We start from the raw sequence: 13,362 nt of genomic DNA, 5'->3' as shown, positions 1-13,362 counted from the left end.
AGACAGTCTTAATTAGATATATGGGTAGGAACTAAGGAAAAATGGCCAGTAGTTGGTAGTGGACAAAAAGGATGTGGATACCATCATCTGGAAAAATGTGAAGTCTGAGAAAAGTGGCTTTAAAACCCCCCCAGAAATGGCACTATTTGAAAAGCAGATATGGATGGCAAGAAGAATCAAGAGACTGACCAAAAAGGAAGAGATGTGGGAGAGAAGTAAAAGAGAATTTTTACAGAAGGCAAGTAAATACATTTTAAATAAAAGCAATCTTTAATTTAGCTACTAGAGGCAATTTGTTACATTTATCAGTGGTATGATATACAGAGAAGCCAGAATTCAGAGAGGGTTGAAGGTGATATAAAGTGAGAGACATACCTTTTTCAAGTTACAAACTAAAATTTAATATTATTACAGTCCTTGTGTGGTGCTGTAGGATAAGCACTCGACCACAAGGTCGGTTTAAACCACAAGATCACCAGCTGCTCCTTGGAAATCCTATACAGGGTTGCAATAAGTTGAAATTGACTTATCAGCAACACATTGTATTATTATTACTATTGCTTAACTCTTAATCCATTGCTTGACTTGAAAATTTTAGTGCTTTGGCATATATTTACAATGAGATAATATCCATCACTGTTATTGCCTGGGAGCATACATATGGTATGACTGTCTTCCTTACCAGTTATTTTAATGAAGCTATGACATCATGATTATAATGATGACACTAGCAATAAATTGTGGACTGCTTACTATGTACATTTTACATGGTATTAACTTTAACATTTTTAACATTAAAAAGAAATTTAATTTTACATAAATTAACTCAACTCCAGCTTATTTTAAGTAAAAAGAGTACTTCTTAGCTCACTGCATACAAGAGTACTCAAATGTAGCTTTATGCTGAAAAAATATTTGTCTTAGGCTGGATTCTTTACAAAAGTAAAACCAGTGAAGCTCATATATATTACTATATATGTTGCTGTTTTTATATGCCATCGATTCAGTTCTGACTCACAGCAACCCTGTATAGGGTTTCCAAGGAGTGGCTGGTAAGTGTGAACCACCAACCTTGTGTTTTAAGCAGACCTTGTGGTCTAGTGCTTAACCTATAGCGCCACACCAGGACGTCAATTATATATGTATGTATGTATACACTCACACACTATTCTTTTTTTCATTTGGGTCTAATTCAAAGTTTCTGTCTCAGTTTTTCTGTCTGTAAAATAAATTTCCAAATATAGAGCAGAACACATGAAGAGGTAGATCACATGGAGCTTTCCTAACTTAATTCCAGACAAACAAGGATACCATCAAGACGAAAAATAACATACTGACCTATAAAACACTAAACAGACAGAATTAAAGTACTATAGTGCATCATATCTAATCCCATAGTTAGTAGACATTAAGTGAACTAACATTTTAATTCACCTTTTGTTTGACATTTTCTGCCATCCAAGGGCTACCAAGATACAGAACCCCATGCTAGGAACATATAGTACTCGCTCAGCAACAACAAATCCAACTGGGAAAAAAAGATTCGATGCAGGAATAAATGGTAGTGCCATTAAACAAAGTGCCTAGGAGGGAAAAGACAATACATTGAAAAACATGTGCACAATTAACACTCAGATCCAGATATTTGCTTATATTTCTTGGCATTTAATTTGAATAATACACCAGCTGAGGAGACGCTGTCCAGACTGAAAGAACTGTGCCCTGGGCATTTTCTGATCCTGCATTGTAACCTGTTATAACTTGCCTAATAAACCCCAGAACTTTGAGTATGATGTATGGGTTCCCTGTGGCCACTGCAATAAATTATCAAATTCAGTTGAGTAGAGTGTGGTGGGAGAGATAGGTGGTTTCATTTTTCTGCAGTTTCCATATGGCTTTATGAAAGTCATTACAAAAGGTAGCACACAAAAAAGCTGTGGAAGGAAATAAGTTTGGTAGTCTTTAAATGGACATCTTTCTATCAATATCTGCACCCACATTTTGTTAATCTGATTTGGTCTATAGAATCTAACTGAATACATATAATGATTGTTTAGCTCAATAATTTGAGGCTCTTCTAATAGGTTTAAGTTTTTTACCCTTGATGATACACTTTCAGTAAATTATAGATGTAGAGATACATGCACATTATAATTGTTTCTCCATGATTGTTTTATAATTTGATTTATAATGAAGCAATGCTAAATCTGAGGAAAAGCACATTATCATGGCTATTTATGTCTGAATTTTAGTGTTTATTAGTTTTAAATCAAAAACGCAAAGTGCCCCATTCAACCTAGCTTTGATGATCAAAACTCAACTAGAGGAAGATAAAAACAACAAAAAAAATTTTGATAAAGGAAGCAAGCGTAAATTGCTACAATTTGATGAATTTGACCTATACTTTTGTAGTAGTTTAAAATAACAACTGAGAGGGAGGGAGTCTTCATATCAAGGATCAACCCTATCCCCTCTGTACACAGGGTAGATAGGGATGGGTGACTTAAACATTGGCTACCTAAAATGAGGGGCTATAAAGGCATGAAGTGACTGACTGGCTTATAAGTTTTCAAGAGGGAGTTTATTTTCAGAGTATGCAGAGTAAGGCAGACTCCCCAGTGAATAGTTTTCATCTTGTCTAGATGTGTCTGGTGAAAGGAGATGGGGATAAGATTCTTACGATTCAATAGTGAGTAATTGTTATCATGACTAATTGCGACTGTCACAACTGTAAAGGTAGAAGTTTTGTAAAAAGGCAAAATGCTAAAAGTGGATATAATTTGCTTTTAATTTCTGAGAGACGTTGGATAAAATAAATAGCTAGTTATGAAACATATAGTTTATTATTGGTTGTGTTTTTTTTTAAATATTCTCTATTGACTATCCTAACCAATATTAATTAATAACTGGCTATCCTTAACCAGAACTCTGATGTGGTGCTGTAGGAGAAACACTGGACTGCTGACCACAACGTTGGTTATAGAAACATACTAACTGCTCTTAAAAAGCCTATATTGTTGTGTGCCATTGACTATACAGGGTTGCTATGAGTTGGAATCAACTAAATGGCAAACAACAACAATCCTAAACCAATTTCATTTAAGGAGTTAAAAGGGTTCAATGACTCAGAAATGAATTGGAGACTGCTGTGTTGTTAAGGGTTGTCCTGTCAGTTATGACACATAGTGACCCTGACAGGCTTTCTAGGGAATGGCGGGTGAGTTTGAAACCACTGACCTTGTGGTTCAAACTGACCTTGCAGTCCAGTGGTTTATCCCACAGTTCCACACCAGGACTCCTGATTTATACACTACACAAAGAAAGACAATGTCTTTGAAAAAAATTTACGGAATCTGCAATAAGGAATGCTTTGTAACAATTTACTAAGATATTCTAACATGCTCTCAATGCATGTCAAATTAATTAACTATGACTAATGTACAATACAATTTCTTTCTTCCAGTAAATGGGAACTCTCTTTAAAAAGGTAAACGACATATTTTAAAGTGTTTAACATATAGTACCTGGTATGTGGGTATTCCTTTGTTCTACTTACCCCTTCCAGAGAACTTTAGAAAATACCACCATAAAAAAAAAAATAGCATGATTAGGACTATATTTAAAGCAGTTATGATCAAGGTCACAATTTCTTTTTATATAATTTGCACTAATCTCTGTTTATTTAATTGGCTATTACAGCCTTTATTTTATTTCTTATTCAGATTTTATTATGTCTTATCCATTATGTTATTTGCCAAAACTTTAAATTCCTCTATCCTTTTTTTTTTTAACTACTCTTTTTATAGACCCAGCCCAGGAAGCAGTCTACCATTTATCTGCTATTGTTCTAGCAATGAAAGTTTTAACAACACAGAGATTTCAGAAAAGCAACAACAAAAATGTCTTTTCAAATAATCAAGAGTTTGCAGAGATTTTTAAGAGCCACCTGAGGGAGTAATGAAAACTTTGCAAATGAGACCTGAAGAACTACATATTTCTGGCTGTGTGTCAGGAAGGACCAGTCTCTGGAGAAGGATATCATGTCTGGTAAGGTGGAGGGTCAGAGAAAAAGAGAAAGACCCCCAGGGAGATGGATTGGCAAAGTGGCAGCATCAATGGGCTCAAGCGTGGCAACAATTGTGTAGTTGGCCCTGGATTGGGCAATGTTTCATTTTGCTGTGCATAAGGTCACTATGAGTCAGTACTGACTCGATGCCACCTAACAGCAACATCTTACATGACACTCCACTTGGAGCCAGGTAAATAAAAACAACAGTATGGTCTGTTTCTTCAGTAAGTGTATTATTTATTGCATGAAGGCAAGAAATCTAAGAAAACGATCCAGATAATTTTAGAGTTGCTATCAAATTAGGAAAACTAATAATATCTATCTTATATTCTGAATATATGTATCAAATTATGCCTGCAAGTTGTATTTTGATATATAATTTTAGGATAACCTAAAACAAATTCATAAATTGAGATGATGCAGAACAACAGAAAGATCAAACCCAAACTGGCTGCTATAGAGTCGACTGCAACTCATAGCAACCCTATGTAGGATTTCTGAGGCTGTACATCTCTTTGAGAAAAGAACACCTCATCTTTCTCCTATAGAATGGCTGGTGGGTGTGAACTGACCTCACAATTAGTTCTTATCCTACAGCGCCACCAAGGCTCCTTCAAAGAAAGACACGGCTTCTAAAATTGCTTTTATACATTAAATTCAGTCTAGTGCTTAATCAATTGAATGTAGTATCACCTGAAAAGTGAAGTCTCTTACCATTAAAACAGTCTTAGAGGAATCACCAGAGTATCGTAGACTGAATACTCCCAGAGCTCCCAAAAAACAAAAGAAAGTAAATGTGGCAAGATTTCGAATATCTAGAAATGACTCTATAAGTGGTATTGTTCCCATTGTCCAATCACAGCAGAGCTCTGAAGGATTTAATAGAAGCCAAGCATTCACTGGAAGAAGGTAGTTAAAAGTTAGCTGCCTTGCAGGAGTTGGGCTTACAGCAGCTGGATTATCAAACCTGTATAAGGGATGGAAAATACGTCTTTAAATAACTTTTTTAACCATAAAACAATACATAATACATACAAAACACTGAACAATAAGAGCAATATTTTACAAGTATTTTCATAAAATACACTAGAGTTCAAGCTGTCTAATCTTTATACAAAATCTACCTGGTGGTGGTGGCTGTGTGCCAACAAATCTGTTCTGAGTCACAGTGACCCTGTATATAGGGTTTCCAAGGCTGTAAATCTTTACAAGAGGAGAAAGCCTCATCTTTCTCAAGGAGTGACTGGCAGATTTGAACTGCTGACCTTGTGGTTAGCAGCCCAGGTTGTAATCCACTATGCTGTCAGGGTTCCTTAACCTGAGAGGAGTGGTATTTATGAAAAATTACTTGAAGAGGCAAACATATCATCTATTTCTTTAGCTTATTACTACTAGAACAATATAGTCATATTTACTATAATAAATATATGACATTTCATGCTTCCATTAAATTATGATTTTATGATTAAGTTTTAATAAAAAGTTACACAAAAAACTTGCTGATGGTGTCATATGGATGTTTTTGAGTATACGCACCAATATTTTCATGTAAGACATTTTTTTTTTTTACACCTAACTGGATAAGGGAAAACTGATGGTGTTTACAACAACATGCAACATTTTATTTGTGCTTCATTTTGTCCCCTAGTTTCCAGGTTAGAACCCATTTTCCAGTTTAAAACCTAGTTTACAGTTCTCCAGGCCATGATATATAAAACTGCATGTTGTTAAATGCTGCTGAGTCAGTTGTGGCTCATAGTGATCCCATATAGGGTTTCTCAGAAGGAACTGGTGGGTTTGAACTGCTAACGTTGTGGCTAGCAGTTTAGTGCTTACCCAGAAGTGCATGTTTCATTAATTTAGTCTGTTTTCTATAAATTATGTCAAGTCATTTCATTTTTTTTGTTGTTTTTCTAATCTACATTTTAAATTATACTCGCTAGATTATTGTTGTTAAGTGTTGCTGAGTTGGTTCCAACTCATATCGACCCTAGGTAGTGTTTCCAAGGAGTCATTGGTGGGTTTGAACCACTGACCTTGCAATTAGCACTCCAGTACTCATCCTTCAATGTTATAACAGGACTTTGGCTAGATTCACTGAGTAATTTAAAAACCTAATTTTTTATTTTAAAGTGAATAACTCAAAGATCAACCTGTACTACCTATTTAACTTTGCCTGCTTTAAAACACCAAATCTGAGTAAGGATAAAAAGTTATCTGAAAGTCATTTTGAAGGTTTTCATATTTGAATCTATCTAAAAAAATGAATCTTGAGTCTAGAATTAAATTCACAATATTACAAGCAGTATTGAAAAAGAGATGCAATGCTATCTTTTTTCCTGCAATCCACTACTCAGTAGAGTTCAATTTTTATAATGAAGTTTATTTAAGATACCTGATTCAATAATTTAAATGTTAAGAAAGACTTTCAGATGACTATGTTCATATACTGATCATTACACATATTTATTATAATGCTTACAAGTCAAGCCATATTATAACAGTCACAGGGCAATCTAACAGAATAAAATTACACATACATATTGTAAGTGTGGGTCTGTGGTGTGGGTACACTGTTAGCTGTTGCTGAACAAGCCCACAATTGGTTTTCCACAAGATCATCATGCCTTTCACACATGCACACACACATTTAAGTGATTATATTTTAGAAAAAGAAAATATGTACCATACACAATATATACCATTTCTAGTATATAGTAAGTGCAAAAAAATGGTAAATACTCTTATTGCCTTCTATAAGAAAGAAGCTGAGAGCAGAGTAAGAAAGTTACAAGTTAGACTTCAGAAAAACAACATAGATTCAAATAACCCAGCCACACATACATAATACAAATACACTCATGCCATAAACTACCCTAGAAATTAAGATGAAAGTAACAGATTCAAAATTATTTACGAGAAGTGATAATCAGACCCAAAACACTGAAACTGAAGATTGAAGAAAGAAATGCACACCCAGTCATGTGCCACATAATGTTTTCAGCAAAGTTGGATAGCATATACATCCACGGTTCCAACCCCTTAAAGCCTATTATGTTAAAAACTTGAGGTATATGCAATGGTTCATAATAACAAGTAAGGGCTATTTTGCAATGCACATCAAAACATTATGTTTAAGATGTTTCATTGTATCTGGAAGTATTTATTTAGTGGTTTCTATGCATAGAAAGATACACTATATACTATGTACATACTGAGAAAAACATTTAACTAACTGATGTTATATAAGAACCTTAGCTAATTGTTCTGACTTACAAACAAATTAGATTTAAAGACAAACTTAGGAACAGAACTCATTCATAATCTTGGGACTGTCAATATATAATATAGCGTTTATACAACATTCCGATCACGTAACATTCTCTTTCACAGACACATTGTGGACATTAAGCCATACATGAGTGTATCTCTAGTCTACGTCCTATACTGTAGAGTCTGGCTAATTCCAAACCTGAAAGGTATCCACACAGGTCTGTGTCAGAGGTTTATGTCCTCACTTCTAGAAGGTGTGATCTGGTGAACATGATTTGTTCAGTTTAGAACTGGATTCAGAGGTAAAAATTCAGTAACATAAAAGTAACTCCTGAAAGAAAAATATTGCTACTATAGGATCAACACAGTGGCAACAACAATGGGTTCAAACAACAATTGTGAGGATGGCATAGGACAGGGCAGTGTTTGGTTCTGTTGTGCACAGGGTTGCTATGAATCAGAACTGACTCGACAGCACCTAACAACAATTAAAGGTTATTTGAATATGTCACATACACATATGTAAGCACAAAATAATAGAGAATTCTTTGAATAAAAGTTATTCTAACCAGAGCCAGCAATGCATTACCACAGATAGCAACTTGAACTACATTCTGGCCTTCTTTGAAAAAAAGAGTCCCTATAAGTGATGCTAGTCACTTACAGCTTTAAATACTGCCACAGTTCTGTAAAGCATAACAGCTTTACATAAAGCTGTTTCCAAGTAACTTAAATGACTGCCACACAAAGCTCAAAACATTGAAAGGAATATACAATGCTATACTTCACATCTGGTGCCTAACCAAAATATATCAGGTATGCAAAGAAGCAGAAAAACACAATCAAGGAGGCAAAAAACTATTAAATCTGAACTGATTAAAAAATGACACAGATGATGTTGTTGCTGTTGCTAGGTGCCACCAAATTGGTACCAACCCACACCGACCCTATGGCCAAGAGAAGAAAACACTGCTCAGTTCTGGGTCAACCTCACAATCATGGCTATGTCTCACACCACTGCTACTGCCACTTTGCCAATAAATCTCATTGGGGGTCTTCCTCTTTTTCTCTGACCTTTCACTTTCTCAAACATGATATCCTTCTACACGGACTGGTACCTCCTGATAATATGTCTCAAGTATGAGAGATGATGTCTGGCCATCCTGGCTTTCAACGAGCACTCGGACTGTACTTCTTCCAACATACAGATCTGTTTGTTCTTTTGGCAGCCCATGCACTTTTAATATTCTCCTCTAACACCACAACTCAAATGTATCAATTCTTCCTTATTCACTATCCAACTTTCTTTCACATGCACAGGAAGTTATTGAAAATACCATGGCTTGTATCAGGCACACCTCAGTCCTCAAATTGACATGTTTGGTCTTCAACACTTTAAAGAGCGGGTCTCGTGCAGCAGATTTGCCTAATGAGATATATCGTTTGATTTCTTGACTGCTGCTTCAACTGTTGATAGTTGATCTGAGCAAATTAAGTCTCTGACAACTTCAATCTTTTCTCAATTTATATGGATGACATAAATGATAAAATTGTTAAAGTGCCATTGAGTTGGTTCTGACTCATAACAACCCTGTACAGGGTTTATGAGTTGCAGCTGGTTAGTTTGAACCACTGACCTTGAGGTTCAAATTGACTCTGAGGTCCAGTGCTTACCCTACGCCACACCAGGACTCTTTACAGAAGGTAATCGCCTCATTTTTCTCCCACCAAGCAGTTGGTGAGCTGCATCTGCTAACCTGCTGGTTAGCAATTCAGTGCTTATCCTATAGCCTTCCTTGATGACAGAATTTGTAGGGAAGAATATTACACTGTTAACACTATTGTATATGCTCAAGAAACAAAAAACTTGAACAGAGACATGGAAGATATAAAAATATCTGACCTGAACTTCAAAAGATGCAAGTTATCCAGATGTAAAACAACTTGTTGGAATTAAGGGGGCAGATTAGATATTACCGAAAAAAAATTACTAAACTTGAAAGCATAGTAATATAAACAGTCTAAACTAAAGAGGGTGAAAAAATGAACAGTGCATCAGTGGGTCAACTTTAAGAGGCCTGTTGTTATGTATCATCGAGTCGATTCCGACTCATAGACATTCTACATAGGGTTTCTGAGGCTGTACATTTTCAGGGAGTAGAACACCTCCTCTTTCTCCTGTGGAGCAGCTGGTGAATTTAAACTGTCAATTATGTGGTTAATAATCCGGTGCTTATCCTACAGATGGAGACAGAAAAACTACAAGAAGAAGTAACAGCTGAACAATTTCTAAAATTTATATAAAAGTATAAACATATAGATTATAAGAAGTAAAAATAATTCAAGCACAAGAACAAGAAAAAAGCTGCTTGAGTATAGATTGCTTAAAACCAGTGAAAAATAGAAAATATCATAAGGCATAATAAAATGATACATTATGGAAGCAAAAGATGAGACTTCTTGTTGAAAACAATGTAAGCCAGAATCAGCAGAGCAACATACTTAAAGTAGTGAATGAAAAGCAAAAACCATGAATGTAGAATTCTAAAAACCTAAAAACAAAACAAAACAAAAACCAAACCCACTGCCATCAAGTTGATTGTGACTTTACAGTATAAGCTCTGAACTGCAAGTTCCGTTTGGATCGCTTGGTCAGTGGTTCAAACTCACTAGCCGCTCCTCAGAAACCCTATACAGGATTACTATGAGTAGAAACTTACTTGACGACACTTAATGACATAAGACAGAATAGAACTGCCCCTTAGGGTCTCTAAGTCTATAAATCTTTACATGGACAGAAGGGCTCATCTTTCTCCCTCAGAGTAGCTAGTGGGTTTAAACCTTCTTCTACCTTATGGTTAGCTGCTCAATTCTTTGCACATACAGCCACCAGAGCTCCTCATAGATTTCTATACTCAGTGAAACGATCATTAAAAAATAAAAGTGAAATAAATTCATTTTTAGACATACAAAAACTAAAATAATTAGCCATCAGCAGAATTTTTGAATTAAAGATTCTCTGGAACATTTACAATTACTTAAAACCCTAAGTCATAAAAACAAAATACAACAAAACAAAACAAAAAAGAATAAAAATTGCTTACCTAGTGAATACTGGAAGCTGGGACTGAATAACTTGGACTCTAATCACCACAAGTAACAGTGTGCTAAACATCAGGACAATGAGTTTTATTAGTGTCTGCAGCATAGAAAATGGAATACTAGTCTTTCCACGGACAAACTGTCCAGCAGTAGAACATAATAATGGCAAAGTATACTAGAAAAGAAAAGAAAAAAGTTTTAAGCAAAAAATGCATTCAACAACAACAATCATGTTGTTACAGTATCATACTTTCCAAATACAGGCATCCTCTACTTTTTGAAAAGGTTTCATAGGAATATTCTATCTTTAGAGACTGGGGGGGACACCTGTACATTATTAAAGATAAAAGATAAACTGACTTTTATATTGATAAAATCAATCTGGAACAATCTGTGAAACTGGTAATAAAAATTAAGATCAATAATCTTATCCAATAATGAATTATCCTGTACACTATTATTTGCACTTTTTCAAGTTGCCTAATGTTTCCATAATTGAAACTTTAAAACAAAACAAAACAAAGATAAGTTTTAGCAGGTACAACACAAAAATGCTTTGTTTTATGAACATTTTTGGTATGACTTTCTAATGAATTGGCAAACTGACTAACTTACATAGATAAAAATGTTCTATAGATAGATTTAGAAAATACATGCAATCTGACTCATTTAGAATATACCAAGATAGCAAAAGAAAAATTTGTATTTCTCCTTACCCCCTGGGCAATAAACACTTCATATACACAGCAAATTCCCACAACAGTTATTCCTTGTTCTTTACACAAGGTTGCAACAGCCACTAAAAATACTGTCAGTGCAATTGGAGTCCACACTGCAAGTTAAGAACAGAAATAAAAACTTCACAAAAACAATTTTAAAATAATACAAAAAAGATATTTTATTAGACATTACTAAACATGTTGTGATTCAATAGTCACATTTCTGTGATTTCCCATTAAACTTACACTTTACAATTCAAAATTAATTTAATTTTGTAAGTAATTTTTGTTTTAAATAGAGAAAAGGAAAAAAATCAAGATGTATAATCTAAATTAAAAAAAAAACTTTTATTTTAGAGAGGATTATGTAACAAAATACTAATTTGTACAAAAAAGCAGGACTGGGTAATTTGCAAAAAAAAAGAAAATTACAGGTTTCAGTCATAATTATCGCTGGTAGCATACTGGTTAAGAATCAGGCTGCTAACCTCAAGGTCAGCAGTTTGAAACTACCAGTTGCTCCGAGGGAGAAAGATGATGCTTTCTGATCCTGTAAAGATTTACAGCCTTGGAAATCCTGTATAGGGTCGCTATGAGTCAGAACCGACTCCATAGCACACAACCACTAACCATCAACCATCAATACAAAAAGATGCCTAACCTTGTGCAGATTAGATATTTATATCGTTTATTACACCTGTACTGTATTAACAATTTGAAATTTAAAATGGCTAGATACAGTGGCTGACCATTCTTAAATCTCTTCTACTTAGCAATAATTTTTTTTAAACAACTGTGACAGTAATTACTAACTTTCTTTGTTACTATAGGCAACTTTTTTAAGCTTCAACTTTCTTAATGATAAGTATGACCTCCAGTTTATTGTGTGACCTAATTTTTCATCCATTAGGAAAACCAATGGGAAAACAGAAAGAAGTAATTGACTTGAGAAATCCAAGATTAAATAAAAAAAATCATGATCTTAGTGGCTTTTCTTCTGTTACTGGGCATAGTATAGAAGCTCATTTATCTTTTTTTTTTTTTTACAGTACTCAACAGATGGATTACTGAAAGGGAAAATATCTACCAAAAAGACACTGTTGGAAACACTAAATATTCCATCCTCAAAAAAAAAATTCTTATTCTAGTTGAGCCTAAATGATCAATATTAAAACAACAGATGCTAGAGCCATACGACAATGCTAATTTCTGGGTTTAAACTCTTCTCATCTTTTTTCCTTAGCAGACACAGTGGGGAGTAAGTTTAGAACATGTGGCTTGAGGTGACATGCCAAAATAACTAGATACCAAAGAAGAACAGCCATAATAAATGATGGGGAGAAAACCTACTAACACATAAAATCAAAGCAGAATTACTTTAATATACAGACCAAGAATTTAAAATAAGTTAAGAACTTAAGGAAATAAAGAATGATAGACTATAACAAGAATTATTAAAAAATAAAGTATCAGGAATTAAAATGCGATAGGTTATTTTAGTTGAGGTACTTTGGAAGTGCAGTTATTAAGCAGCTCAGTTGCTGATCAAGATTATTGTAAAAGCTTAAGAAAAGATACCCATATTAAAAGGGTAAAAAAAAAAAAAAATCTTTGTTGATTACTGGTGGTGGTGGGGTGGGTGGATTTGGGGGAGTTGGAAGGAGGCGAAGGTAGAGCACAGGGTAGGGGTCAGACACATACTAGTTCTGGTGTTGGGAAGGACAATGCACAAGAAGGGGAAGGGGTTGGATGAAGGTAGACAGGGGAACACTGAGACAGGTTTGTCTGCATGGGCTAAATGGGACTAAGGTAAACAGTGATGCATGCTCAACTTTGGAACGACAGGGTTCTGTGATACAGGGATTGAGCACAGTCTGAAGAGGGGAAATAATACTAAGATGTTTGATGGTCTTATGAATATTGGTTTCCCTTGCCTACTATTGTAAAATAGACACTTGAGTGGGATAGAAAGGAATGTTGGAAAATATGATTAGAGAAAGCTTGTAAAGCTGTCTTCAGCCTATTAACTGATTGGAATACCTAAAAGGGGTTCTAGAACTTGTCCAGTGAAACAGGCCTCTTGCGGAGCCTTTGAAGTGTATAGGACCTTAGGTGGAATCCTGAGCCCCATCCAGAACCTTCTGAAGTGGGACATTCCCACTAGAAAGGACAAGCAGACCAACCTGGAACAGCTAGAGC

General features: G+C 35.0%; 1 protein-coding gene across 1 annotated transcript in view; it reads right to left on the bottom strand.

Annotated features, from left to right (window-relative positions):
- Positions 1–13,362, bottom strand: part of TMTC3 (transmembrane and tetratricopeptide repeat containing 3) — a 55,242-nt gene that overhangs the window by 25,565 nt on the left and 16,315 nt on the right. The window contains exons 4-7 of the mRNA XM_006870705.1: positions 11,161–11,276; positions 10,447–10,619; positions 4,784–5,036; positions 1,435–1,583 (exon numbers count right to left, since the gene is read on the bottom strand). Of these exons, the coding sequence (XP_006870767.1) occupies positions 1,435–1,583; positions 4,784–5,036; positions 10,447–10,619; positions 11,161–11,276 (691 nt within the window). The remainder of the gene's footprint in view (positions 1–1,434; positions 1,584–4,783; positions 5,037–10,446; positions 10,620–11,160; positions 11,277–13,362) is intronic.

Source organism: Chrysochloris asiatica, unplaced genomic scaffold (assembly GCF_000296735.1).
Source record: "Chrysochloris asiatica unplaced genomic scaffold, ChrAsi1.0 scaffold00149, whole genome shotgun sequence".
NCBI lineage: Eukaryota > Metazoa > Chordata > Mammalia > Afrosoricida > Chrysochloridae > Chrysochloris > Chrysochloris asiatica.
Note: the sequence above shows the minus strand (reverse complement) of the source record. Positions and strands in the feature narration are given on the sequence as shown.